The following is a 14227-nucleotide window of genomic DNA, read 5'->3' as shown; positions in this document are numbered from 1 at the left end:
TTCTTCACAAATTAAATAAACCATCTCTTTAAAAAAATTCCCTCAGAAACTGGGCAATGGTGGTGTCAGCTGAGCACATTTACTGGGGAAGTGGAGGTAAATTTCAACTTGAGATCCCACCTATATACACAACTCTAACACATCTATCCTATCACCCCTCCCACACTCACAGCCATTTAACAGCATTTCAGTACATTTACCATTTACATTTACCGTTCATGCTGAAATGAATAATGGAGACGACACATCGGGTTGCTTACTTCAGCGGTTGTATCTACATTGCTTAAACTAGTTTCAAATGCCCTAAGCAATGATGCTTTTGTCAATTCACTTAGGGCAGTATTTCCATCTTTTAACAGCTATGTACCTTTTAAAGCCTTGCAACACCAATAAAGCTGCTCTGGATACCTGTATTTCCCACTGCTTACTTTCATCCCATTAGTTTTCTCCATCACTTTTACCTCTGTCTAGTGCTTATAAATTCTTTGTCTCTCATTGCCAGTTTAATTAATTTTGCTAATTTTTCCAAGAAAATCTATTATTCTAACTCCTACTTTTATGTGGACATGGCAAGGACATTGATCAAAACATTTATTCTTAGATCAGGAATCAATGACCTCACATTTTGTGTTTTCTCTTGAAACACTAGCTGCCTTACTAGCTTCTTATCATGGCAATAGGATGGGCAAAAGAACCCAAGGTATTAGTCTTTACCAGGAGTCAACATAGCTCACATTATGCCTGTTCCTAAAACCTTTCAAAAATTAATCTCCTCTACCAGATAATACTATCTAAAGAGAAGTTATTTTTCTTTTTTTTTTTTTAAACATTCAAAATTACAGTAATCAAATCTCATACTAACATTTTTTTAAATACACACAATGGCTTAATTAATATGTACAGGGCATATATATATTTACTTAGAGTAAAAATTCCAATGCAGTGAAACAATGGTTAAATAAATGTAATACTTGATGAGGAATATAGCCAAATCCCTGGAAAACAAATGAACCAAATCATGATATATTTGAATAAATGAAAGCTGGATAAACAAAATTCGGTTTGGTTCTAATATGGCTTTACTTTAATATGTACTGATTAATGATAACAATAGCATCATTAATTAAATAACATTTCCCTTTTAGAAACTGAAATTTGAATGGCTTAAAAACACAAGGGAGCTTATACTTGCTTTCTATCACTTTGTCTACTGTCCATAAGCACATATATCCATAACTCTTACTACACACTATTTTTTAATATCCATTCAATCCAATCTTTATTTTTTTAACAATAATTTATGCAAATGATATACATATATAAGTAACAATAAATTGCACGTGCTAATGATGGCGAGTAGATGTATATCCCAGTAGACTGGGACCTGGGGAGGTCCCAGTCAACTGGCGGCTAGCAAACGTGACGCCCATCTACAAGAAGGGTCAGAGGGTAGACCCGGGGAACTATAGGCCTGTTAGTTTGACCTCAGTGCCAGGGAAGCTCATGGAGCAGATTATCTTGAGTGTCATCACGCGGCACTTGCAGGGCAAGCAGGCGATCAGGCCCAGTCAGCATGGGTTTATGAAAGGCAAGTCCTGCTTGACGAACCTGATCTCCTTCTATGACAAAGTGATGCGCTTGGTGGATGAGGGGAAGGCTGTGGATGTGGTCTACCTTGACTTCAGTAAGGCTTTTGACACCGTTTCCCACAACATTCTCCTTAAGAAACTGGCTGCTCATGGCTTGGACTGGCGTACGCTTTGTTGGGTTAAAAACTGGCTGGATGGCCGGGCCCAAAGAGTTGTGGTGAATGGAGCCAAATCCAGTTGGAGGCCGGTCACTAGTGGAGTCCCCCAGGGCTCAGTGCTGGGGCCAGTCCTCTTTAATATCTTTATCGATGACCTGGATGAGGGGATCGAGTGCACCCTCAGTAAGTTTGCAGATGACACCAAGTTAGGTGCGTGTGTCAATCTGCTCGAGGGCAGGAAGGTTCTGCAGGAGGATCTGGATAGGCTGGACCGATGGGCTGAGGTCAACTGTATGATATTCAACAAGGCCAAGTGCTGGGTCCTGCACCTGGGGTGCAACAACCCCAAGCAGAGCTACAGGCTGGGAGATGAGTGGTTGGAAAGCTGCCTGGCAGAGAAGGACCTGGGAATACTGGTTGATAGGCAGCTGAATATGAGCCAGCAGTGTGCTCAGGTAGCCAAGAAGGCCAACAGCATCCTGGCCAGTATATGAAGCAGTGTGGCCAGCAGGACCAGGGAGGTGATTTTCCCCCTGTACTCGGCTCTGGTGAGGCTGCACCTCGAGTACTGTGTTCAGTTTTGGGCCCCTCGCTACAAGAAGGACATGGAGGTGCTCGAGAGAGTCCAGAGAAGGGCAATGAAGCTGGTGAGGGTTCTGGAGAACAAGTCTTACAAGGAGCGGCTGAGGGAGCTGGGATTGTTTAGCCTGGAGAAGAGGAGGCTCAGGGGAGACCTCATCGCTCTCTATAGGTACCTTAAAGGAGGCTGTAGAGAGGTGGGGGTTGGTCTGTTCTCCTACGTGCCTGGTGACAGGACGAGGGGGAATGGGCTAAAGTTGCGCCAGGGGAGGTTTAGATTGGATGTTAGGAAGAACTTCTTTACTGAAAGGGTTGTTAGGCATTGGAATGGGCTGCCCAGGGAAGTGGTCGAGTCACCATCCCTGGAGGTCTTTAAAAGACATTTAGATGTAGCCCTTAGTGATATGGTTTAGTGTAGGACTTGTTAGTGTTAGGACAGAGGTTGGACTAGATGATCTTGGAGGTCTCTTCCAACCTAGACGATTCTATGATTCTGTGATATAGAAATACTTGATATTAACTAATGTAGTTCCACTGACTTCACCTGAGACTCAACCTTACACTACTGGATGTGGGAGAGTATTATACAGGCATGCCATTTCTGTTACTGCAGCCCACATTTCACTGGCACTAAAGCATGGCAACACATTTATTCAATTCTGGCACCTATTGTTTAGTTCTTTCTGAAGCAACTGATAGCATTGCTTAGAGTAATTTAAATATTTTTGATATAACCCCACACACAGACACAAGGGGTAGCTGGAGTTATCTGGTGTGCCCAAACAGCTCTAGGTATGTTTGTGGGTATTTACAGAGACTGGGACACTTTCTACATGAGGAAGGTGTCACTGTAAGCAAACCAACCAACCGTTACCTTATGTATACTTTGGAAATTTGCCATAACAAGTATTGTTTTCTCTAATACACTCATAAAATGCACCATGTTCACACACATCTACTGCAAGCAATTTATGTGTGCCAAATAACATCCTGATTCAACTGTCCAGTAATCTTCTCTATTGAACTGTTACAATGTTAAGATGGACAGCAGTCAAAGGGTTTATATTGAAAGCATTCAATAAGTTTTCTCATGATTACCCAACAGCAGATGGTCTACTGTGCATAAGTCTTTCCTACATTGAAACTGTATGTACATATTTCCAGCACGCATGCTGCAAACTGTAATATAGATATTTAAGGACATCAAAGCTGCAAGCATGGAATGAGATGGCTTCTTATTCATTCCATCTGGTTTTAGAATAGTTCAGCTGTTATAGTTTTCCCCTTGTGCCTTCAATGCCATTTTCTACCTGCTGATTTTCAAATGTGTAAGTTTTCATTGGAATTCCATTTTAGAGAGACAATAAGCTCATTTCCCTCCTCAATTAGTAAGTACCACCACATTTTAAAACATAATTTTTTCATTCGTTACCTGCAAATCTTGCTTCAAGCTCCTCACTTTTATTTGGGATGATATAATTATTGGAAGGCACGAAGGTGCAGCACGGGCAATGTAAGCTTATCTTAAATCCAAGGTTCCTGTCTGCAAAACATGAAAGTAAGTGAAATTTGTTTTACATGTGGAATGAGCCTGAAATACTGCTGAGTTAATGGATGAGGACATGGGGCAAGAGTGAAGGTAAAACACTGGTTGTCACCTCTGTGATGGAGCCATTCGTGTACAGCCTCAGTGACATCAAAAGACAACCATTCTCCTTCAGCTCTTGTTTTAACTACTTTGCTGTCAATGTAGCGCTGTCCTGGTGATGATAATTCTTTGGATTTTAGAACCTGCAAGAAACAATACATGTTTGTCTACAAGTTAACATTTATCAGATTTTTATTAAAATGGACCATCGATGTTATAAAATAGCAGGAAAAGCTATTACAGTTCAAACCTCTATGCAACAGATGTACATTCAGGCACAGTTTCGGTGTGTTTTGAAACTGAAAGATAACAGTATTTCTTAGTTTCTGCAGAATCTTTATGGTCAATTTCAATGGCAACAACACAGATTCAGTAATTTGACTATTTCAGTAAAAGTGCTTGACTAGCAAGGTCTTTTTCATATCTCATTTCCCTTAGGATAGTGCTGCAAATGATACTTGACTTCCAAGACCAAGTAACACATTCTCATATTTGCTCCCTACTTTACTATCTTCTTTTGGAGTGCTGTGAGAGGAAGGTGATATAACCCCCAACCCCCAACCCCCACCCCCCACCCCCCTCCCCCAAGGAAATCATCTTATACCCTCATGCAAAACATACCATCACATATTCCTTCCTAAGAGAAGTCACACAGGAAGACTACACTGAAGACTTGTCCTGTAACACATGTGGTTGGGGATCATAATAACTGGAACATCAAGAGAAGCTGTTTCACCGTTGTTAGTAACACTTACATGGCTAGGGCATATCCAACGGAGGGGCACCAAGATGATAAAAGGTCTGTTGTGCCTCTACTATGAGGAGAGGTGGAGAGAGCTGGGACTGTTCAGTCTGGATAAGAGGAGGTATGGGGGGGATCTTATCAATGGGTACAAGTGCCTGAGCGGAGGATGCAAAGATGACAGTACCAGGTTCTTTTCAGTGGTGTCCAATGCCAGGACAAGAGGCAATGGGCACACACTAGAACACAAGAGATTCCATCTAAACATAAGAAAGCATTGCTTTACTGTGACCTTGATGGAGAACTGACTCAGATTGCCCAGATTGTGGAGTCCAGCTCCTTGCAGATCTTCAGAAGGCACCTGGACATAGTCCTAGGCAATCTTCACTAAGTGTCCCTGCTTGAGCAGGGCACAGGTTCAACCAGATGACCTCTAGAGGTCCTTGCCAACCTCACCCAGTCTGTGATTCTGTGACATCAAATGCTGAAGTAGAGCCTGTACAATATAGTCTGCACTTTGAAGGAAGATAATATATTGCTTACCCATAACTAATCTGTACAGTGCTGCCTTATTAATGCTTCCAGCCTTCCTTCTGACTTTCAGTACAGGTTACACATTGAAGAGAAAAAAAATATTGTCCATACAGGTAATCTGGGGGCATGCAGGTTTGAATTGTAGCCACACAAAGATCTGTGCAACAGACAGTTCCGCTTCTGTCCAAACCTGGATGCCAGCTGTGTTTTTATTTGTGTCAAAAGTTTCAGTAAAGCTTGCTACTGAGCATGCAATAAAAATTACCTACACAAAAAAAACTCAACTCCTCCCCCTCAAGACACAGCAGTGCATGCCTAGAATTTCAAGTGCTGTATTGGGTTTATGTGGCAAGGTTTTGGTAGCAGGGGGCTGCAGGGGTGGCATCTGAAAATAGCCCAGAGGCTGCCCCATGTTAGATAAGGGCCAGTTTCAGCCAGCTCCAAAGGGACCCACTGCTGAGCCAAAGAGCCTAGCCAATAAGCAATGTTTGCACCTCTGTGAGAAATATTTAAGAAAAGGGGAAAAAAAACTGCTGCACAACAGCAGCTGGGAGAGCAAGGAGTGAGAAGCAGCCCTGCAGGCCCCAAGATCAGTGCAGCAGGAGGTGCTCCAGGTGCACAACAGCAGTTCCCCTGCAGCCCAAGGGTCCCACATGGAGCAGATCTCCACGCTGCAGCCTGTGGAGGAGCCCCCAGTGGAGCAGTTGGATGTGGCCTGGAGGAGGCTGCGGCCCACAGAGAGCCCCTGGGCCGAAGCTGCAGCCCGTGGAGAGGAGCCCACGCGGGAGCAGGGGGTCTGGGGAGAGCTGCCGCCTGTGGGGGACCCGTGCTGGAGCAGTTTGCTCCTGGGGGATGGACCCCATGGTACAGAGCCATGTTCAAGCAGTGCTTGAAGAGCTGCTGCCTGTGGGCAGCTCATGCAGACTCAGTTCGTGAAGGACAGCATCCCATGGGATGGACCCCATGTGGAGCAGGGGCAGAGAGTGACTGTGAAGGAGCAGCGGAGATGAAGTGTCAGGGACTGACGGAAGCCCCCATTCCCAGTTGCCCTTTGCTACTTGTGGGGAGGACACAGAAAAGAGTGGATGGGGGGGAAAAAAGGTGGTTTTAGTTTGCTTTTAGTTTCTTACTGTTCCAGTCTGCTAGTGATAGGAAATAAATTATATTAATCTCCTTTTGTGAGTCTGTTTTGCCCATGATGATAATTGGTGAGTGATCTGCCTGTCCTTATCTAAACTCTTGAGACCTTTTCATCATATTTTCTCCCCCTTTTCCTTTGAGGAGGGGGAGTGAGAGAGCAGTTGTGTTGAAGATTAGCTGCCCCTCACAGTAAAACCACCACAAATGCTCACATTCTTCCTTGTATCTAAACAACTTGAGTGATTGCTTTTCCATAAACAAGCATAGGCTGCTATTATTTACCTTGCCTCTGAAAACAAGTGGGCTTTTGGCTGTTAACAGGCTTCTGGTTTCCCAGTTATTACTATGTTGATAGTTTTGTGATGCAGGAAGCTGGAATGCCATGCAATGTTAAGTCAACTCCAATCAACATACCACATGATAACATCACTTTGTAACTTCTGGCATGCCAGCAGTTTGAGTTCGTGTATTGTTTTGAGTTCTTACTCTTTAACCATCCAAGTCCATTACCAAATGAATAACTGACAGACATGTCTCACTATTTCCTCCTATTTTCTCAGCCCAGGACAGCCTGATATCTAGCAAACTGCTGGTATAAATCAGTGATGAAACCACATAATATATGAAGAAAAATATTTCAAAAGAGGTGTGAAATTATGTCATCATAATAAAATTAGGCTTTTCATAATGAATCAGAAAAGCAAGCTTGAAAAGCCCTGATTCTATCCAACATGTAGAAATTCCCTCTTTATTTCAAGGGAGTGCTGTACCTTTTACAGGTAAGCAGTGCAGCTCCTACAATAATGTTTGTCTTATGAGAAAAACAGCAGTAGGATAAGCTCTCTGCCTTCTTTCTGATTTACACACAACACATTTACAGCAGGACAAAGGAAGCAGAAAGACATGAGTAGTTGTTGGTCCCAATCCAGAAAATTACCAAATGTCACTTGTAGGGGATGCTAAGGTCTCCAGTAGAAATTGAGGGCGCTCAAACATTCAACACTAAGACTCCTTTTTATGAGGCAGCCTTCAAAGTGTTTGAACAACTGTTTACAGAGAGTCTGGCAGCAGCAAGTGGACTACCATTGCTCAGAAGTGCCAGAGAGATGAGAGAATCCGCAATCAATGCTGGGAAAGTCCCAAAGAAGCACAAATATAACTTTGCCTTCTCTTTGGTCTTTATCAGGTCAACTCAAGTGTTTCTGAGGATGTAATGCAGCTGTCATTTTACAGAGATGGGGGGCGGGGGGAGCAAATAAGACTCAAGAACTTGGCTAATTTCTCTTCCTTTCTGCACAGTCATATCTTTCCACAGACTCCAGAAACTGCATACCTCACAGTTTTGGCAGTGATGTAAGGATCTAAAAGTAAGTAATGTGCCAAAAGTAATCTCTTGAGGTTAACTATAATTGGTCTTAGATGTGTTTTGAAGACTTGGTTGTGCCTTGGTATCCAAAAGAGAATGTCTTTATTCCAGTCTCACTCCTATGAGAAGACAAAGTGAGGAATTGGCAATGTGTGTCTGGCATGAAAGACATTTGTAAAATTACAAGAGATCATTACCACACATATTTAACAGTACAAAGAGCATCCATCCTGACCTATGAACTGAATGATAAAAGTGTTTGCAGGTTTCAAAACCGTAGAACACGATGGACAGCATGGATTACAAGAGCCAGATATAATCTATCCTGCAGTATCTAGGGTATCTGAAAGCAAGGCTCCTTTCCATGTGATTTATGCAACATGTTTGGGAAAAAAAAAAAGAATTAAGACGGAGCTAAAAAGTCACAAACTAAGTATAGCATAAGTAATTTCCACAACTGACACGATGTATTAAGCAGACACTCGTAATTCTTAAGCAAAAAGCTTTTCAATGTGATGAGTACCACACACAATGAAATTAGCAGGTCTACTTCAATCTCAAGCAAAAATGATCTAGCCTCACTGTTCCCATTTTTTCCTTTCTTTTCTGCACTTATCCTTGCAAGTGCAGAAGTAGTAGTTCTAACACAGAGCAAATGGATGATAAAATCCTAGACCCATCAGTCTGTTTCTTCCCCCAAACCCACCAGATGAATTCACTTTCCTATACTGCGTTCCAACTCCATACATGCTAAAGCAGCAACACGATGCACAGTAGTAATTAAAATGGTCTCTCTGAAGGAACCTATCAGAAAGTTTTATAGCTACAATACAGTCTTCAAGTGAGCCTTCCAGAAATTATTATATAAGTATTTTAGGTTCTCTATGCCATCTTCCCCCCTCTTTGGTTTGTTTCTTTGTAGTTTGTACTGCCTTTCTGGTCATACCTTCATCAGTCCTTTTCTCCCAACACACCATTCAAGCCCATTCCCACTGAAAAACTTCTCTTTTAGTATTTCCAATAATTTCTTCCTACTAGATCAACTAGCTTAGTTGCAAAAAAGTTTTTCCTATGCCTTGTGGCTTCTGTGCTTTAAAGTTCATCTACTTCTTCCAACTATAATGATAGGTCTTAGAGATATTACCTTTATCTATAAACATTGCTTTGCCTATAAACATTGTATTGCCTTTATGCTTAGCCCATTGCAACCACATCTAGCACTACAAAAAATGTTGTTGCACAACTTGCATCGGCAGGAAGCCTAAAAGGTGAAAGCCTTTGGCCAACAGTTTTCAGTTCGCATATTCAGTTCATGTATATTAACATAAGAAAAAAACACCAGAGAGAAAGAAGACCAAATTAAACTTCTAGTTCAATCCTTTCTCATTTCCTTCTGGCACCTCATCCAAACTCTCCCTCTTAAAGAGGCAGAAGTTTGATACGTCTGTGGATCATGATCTGGATTGTTAGCGTTTCTGGGGGTTGGGGGAATATTGTGCATCATCACCCACATGTAGAAGTGACAGATTCAATCACTTGCACTAGTAAGAGACAGAATTTCCACACATACCACCTTACCCCCCTCAGTTTTCCACATGGGCACAAGTAGCTGACAATGCATAAAAACCACATGTGTGAAGGTACGAGCATGCACACCTTTACACATGCATGAGTGAAAGCTCAAGACCAACAATCTGAAAAATCAGGTTGTGCAAAATCTCTGCAGCTTCTAAACATGGGGATGTTCTGCCACTTATGTATCTTTATTTAGTCCCCTTCAAAGGGATTAAGCAACCTTGCCTTTTCTATTAAAGGACTACACATAGACGTATGACCACATTATGTGAGGATTAGCTGAATAGGTAGATGGGTAACAAAAAGGTTATCCAGCAGACTTCTAGCCTAGTACGCAGAATAATTTTCATTCAGTAGCACTGCTGTAAAATTTAAGAACAATGTTTTTATCTACCCTCTTTTTGTACATAATTCCTCCCTTCTACATGAAAGCAAATACTTAGCCAAAACTCTTCCATCAATCTCTGCTTGACACATTAGCGCGCATACTTGAGCCTTGCCTTCTAGCTGTCATTCTATGGGCACTGCTAACCTTCCCCTTGTCTTCTTTTTTCATAGAATCATTCAGGTTGGAAAAGACCTCTAAATCATCTAGTCCAACCTTTTACCTAGTACTGGCAAGTCCACCACTAAACCATACCACTAAGTCCTACACCTACACGTTTCCTGAAGACCTCCAGGGATAGTGACTCAACCACTTCCCTGGGCAGCCCATTCCCATGCAGCACAACCCTTTCAGTAAAGAATTTTCTCCTAATATCCAACCTGAACCTGCCCTGGCGCAACTTGAGGCCGTTTCCCCTTGTCTTATCACTTGGTGCTTGGAAGAAGAGCCCGATCCCTACCTCACTACAACTTCCTTTAAGGTAATTGTAAAGTACAATAAGGTCTCCCCTGAGCCTTCATCCCAGTTCCCTCAGCTGCTCCTCATAAGACTTGTTCTCTAGACACTTCACCAGCTTTGTTGCCCTTCTTTGGGCATGCTCCAGCACCTCAATGTCCTCCTTGTAGTGAGGGGCTCAAAAACTGAACACAGAATATTTCTATTCTGACCCTTCAAAAAACCCACAGGGAAAAAATATCTTATGAATCTCCATGAAGGATCTCAAGATATCACATACATGAAGCTACTGCCAGCAGCACAAAGAAAAAGAAAATAGTGAATATATGAATAATGTAGGTAATTGCAGGAAAGGTTTTATGAAGCAGCCAACCAGATGCAAACAAACCATTGCTCTTGCTTGTACAGGGACATGTTTAGGAAGCCCTCTTGGAGATCTCAGTGATGACAGCCTTTACATGTCACCCTCATGTGAGACCTGCCAGATTTCTGGTATTTTATAAATCCCATTGAAATCTTTTGTTCTTCATTGGTTCTGGGCTGTTCTGCCCAGTCCTCAAAGAGAGGCTCTGCTCTGCTGGCAAGGATTTATCAGCAATCCTCCTCATTTGTTAGAGGAGGCTGGACCCTGATGCTACCTTGGAAGCATATCCCAAATCACCATAACCAGCCATCCAGTGGTGAAATGGCTTAATTTTGTCATAAACTGGCTGCAGAAGAATCACAAACATGTTTCCAAAAAAGAGTGACCTCTACAGTACTTCTGCCAACTGCTCTGCTTGTTTTTCAACCAACCGGAGAGCATGAACTGATACACTTTAAAAATAAAAAAAGTATCATGTAGCTGAAATCTTCACTAAAATACTGGAGGATAAAAACTGTTTACTTATATGCACACATTTATCCTCCTAAGTAACTACCACACAGTTCCGAGTATATAAATAAGGACAGGGATTGTCTTAGGCTGTATTTTATAAACTGCAAAGTATACTGTGAACACTATAATTCATGATAACAAACAAAGCAGAATGTTTTCAAAATTAGTAGAAACATGGCTTCTTTAAAAATGGGGCATATCAGAGGCTGATCTCAGCAGAGTACCAGTGTTTGGTGTCAGTGTAATTATATCAGTTCAAAACCAGAAAACCTCCAAAACCCAGGACTCTGCTAATAGAAAAGCAATCATTTTGCTCAAGTTTTCCTTTGCCTACTCCTGTTCTCATTTATATACACAGCTAAAGTAGGGGATAACTCAATGAGCACATTAGTGCATGTGTTTTAAACAATAACTGCTCAGAGCAGACACCAGAAGAGCCTGTCTTCATGACTCATTACACACATAAAAGGAAAAAGTTCAACAGAAACACAAACTGGTTCTTTCAAATAACTCCACAACAGCAACTTGCTTAGTTTATTTCAGGTTTGATGGCCTGGCCAGTAGCTACTCCTATTCCCCCACAGCTACCACAAGCAGATGCAAAAGAATAGGAAAATTACAATTAAGTATAATTCACAGTGGAACAGTTTTGGCTAATAAATTCATCACCTCACTGAAACCAAGCAAACAAACAGCTGAATGTGATCCAGCTGTGATGATACACAGACTGATGCATCAATTGCATATACCCGCTGCAGCCAAGAAAACCCTACTCACAAATCAAAGGCCAAGCTTCAGCAGCAAGGGCATTTTATAGCTAGGTTTGAGAATTATAGTCAGCAACTGTTTGAAAATATTTTTGGTGACTTATGGTTTCTTAAAACAAGTTGATGAACTTTCAAAACATAATAATAAGATAGTATGGTCACCTAAAAATATCTATTGTGTCTGCTGTGTTGCCCTGGTACTTCGGGTGGTGGTCACTGCTGTCAGACAGTGTGGGATCTGCCATCACCGAGGAACAGTAAAGATGGTATTATCTTGTAAAAACCTGCTATTAATCTGGTTTTCCTCTCAATTTATTCTGAACTGTCTGATCTCCTCCCTCCAGATGCTGTTGGCTCCCTGATAACTTCCTTCCTTCCCTTCTCTCCTCTGTCATTTCAGACTTCTGCGATGTTCTTGTATTACAACATCTTGGCAGACTCACTAATCTTTCTCTTACTTATCATCATTATCCATGGTTTCCATTGGAACTTCAAGGGCCTTTTACAATAATGGAAATAACCTGATATGTACTTGTGAGCTCAAAGTAAATAAGTCCAAACAATGAGATCCAGTGGTAAACGATGTGCTAATGATGGTTAATATCAGAGCAGAGATAAATTTCGCTATGCAGAACATCGTGGCTGAAAACTGCCATCTAAAATAATCTCTTCTGGACTAGCAGAATACTGCAGGGGACTCCAGCCTAATCCCATGCAGCATGATGACTGGATTCCCAAGGTCTGCATATGCAGCTGCTTGTGGTTTCCAAATTCTTACATACTATTCACTCTACTGAAAGAATAATTTGCTGCCTCAGTCCAGATTTCAAAGGTCTCCTCAGACAGCTCTCATGGACTTCATCCAGCCCCTTGTTTCGAAGCTTAAAGTTAAAAAATGGCAATGCTAACTCTCAGTCCTTTCTCACTCCCTTGTTGAGTTCAAGGTCTTGGACACCAGGATAAGCAAACCTTTAATTCTGCTGCAAACCACTACAGTCTCTCCTATCCAGTTTCTTACTCATTATATGTGGAAACATGTTGTAAAGCGCCAAAACCTCCATATAACACATTTTGCCACTTAATTGGGAGTCTACCAGCTATCGTAATCTTAGTTTTTTTCTTATCACCACTAGTGCAAGAAACCAACTGTATTTTTTTCAAAAATTCTCTATGTAAACTTACACTATTTTCATAATCACTTTTGCAGAAGAGTAATTCAGATTCTGCCTTCAGTGTGATGCAGCTAAAAGGGGTTCACAGCCCCCCTGCTTATCAGTGGAAGCCTTTCCATTACTTGCAAAGGTCTCCGAATCAGGCTCAAAACGAGGGCAGAGTCTTTAGAGACTAGTATATGAGATGCAGAGTTCCTGCCAAAATACAAAGGTATGGAGTACTTGCCAAAGTCTTAAAAAAAAGCCATAGCTCTATGATCCATCTGCTCAGAACTTGCCAGACACGTTCTTCATGCAAACTTGCAAATAAAAAGAACATATTGCACACATAACCCAATCCCTTTTATATCTGGATGGGCTACAGCTGCAGCAGGATTCCCTTACAGTGTCAGCTGCTACTCACTTAAAGGTAAAAGAAGGTGAAGTGTGAGGGGGTAAAGAGATGAGCTGCTTAAGCAGGTCAGAAAAGAAAGGGAAATGATGTATGTCAGGGATTCACTGTGGCTGACTCATTGCATCACTGTGGTGAGGGGATGAGCCTCATGGAAGAGGATGGAGTCTGAGAAGGGATTTCCTCTCCATTCGTTCCCCAAGCAGGGCCTTCCTCCCGTTGCCGAAGATATATCTGCAGTGCTTGCTGGGGCCCCCTGCGGCTGCTCTGCTTGATTTACGTTTAAGCAGGCAGGAAGACTGTGTTGTGTAAGTGATAAACAAGAACGGAGGGTCTGGGGTCCTTCTCCTGGAAGATTTTGAAATATTGACTGCAATTTCCTGCCGTTTAGAAGATTTTAAGATAGCTCCTAAAAAAGATTTTACATAAAATAAAACAAAACAAGAAATCCTGTAAACTTATCTAGCATTTAGCTTTAACTTGCCAGAGGCACATTATGTTTTATTAAAATATCAACAAAGAGGAGCCAAAGTCAACAAAAACAGAGAGGGTTCTCCTGTCTCCTAGCCAAGTTCCCTACGTCCTTGCAGGGTACTCCTGTGTTCATCCGCCTTCTAAGCTCAGGTCTCCCAACCCCTTCATCTGTCCTGTCTCTGATAGCCATATTTCATGTTCACATACATTTCATCACAAAATTTTGGCATTAAAGTTTGTTTGCTGTTTTAATATTTGGACTTACTACTTTTTCTAAGATGCTGTCTTCTTTCACACGTCACTTCTCTTTCTTCCCTTCCTCTTGCCTGAATTGTTTTTCTTCCATCACAGTTCTTATGATTTGCTTTTCTCAC

The 14227-nt window shown here is 41.8% G+C and overlaps 1 protein-coding gene across 1 annotated transcript in view; it reads right to left on the bottom strand.

Moving 5' to 3' along the window:
- TGFB2 (transforming growth factor beta 2) overlaps positions 1 to 14227 on the bottom strand; it is a 72126-nt gene that overhangs the window by 4890 nt on the left and 53009 nt on the right. The window contains exons 3-4 of the mRNA XM_080585079.1: positions 3985 to 4117; positions 3759 to 3869 (exon numbers count right to left, since the gene is read on the bottom strand). Of these exons, the coding sequence (XP_080441205.1) occupies positions 3759 to 3869; positions 3985 to 4117 (244 nt within the window). The remainder of the gene's footprint in view (positions 1 to 3758; positions 3870 to 3984; positions 4118 to 14227) is intronic.

This window comes from Anser brachyrhynchus (assembly GCF_964034855.1).
Source record: "Anser brachyrhynchus genome assembly, chromosome: 3".
Taxonomy (NCBI): domain Eukaryota; kingdom Metazoa; phylum Chordata; class Aves; order Anseriformes; family Anatidae; genus Anser; species Anser brachyrhynchus.
The sequence above is the reverse complement of the archived record's forward strand: the minus strand, read 5'-3'. Positions and strand labels throughout refer to the sequence as shown.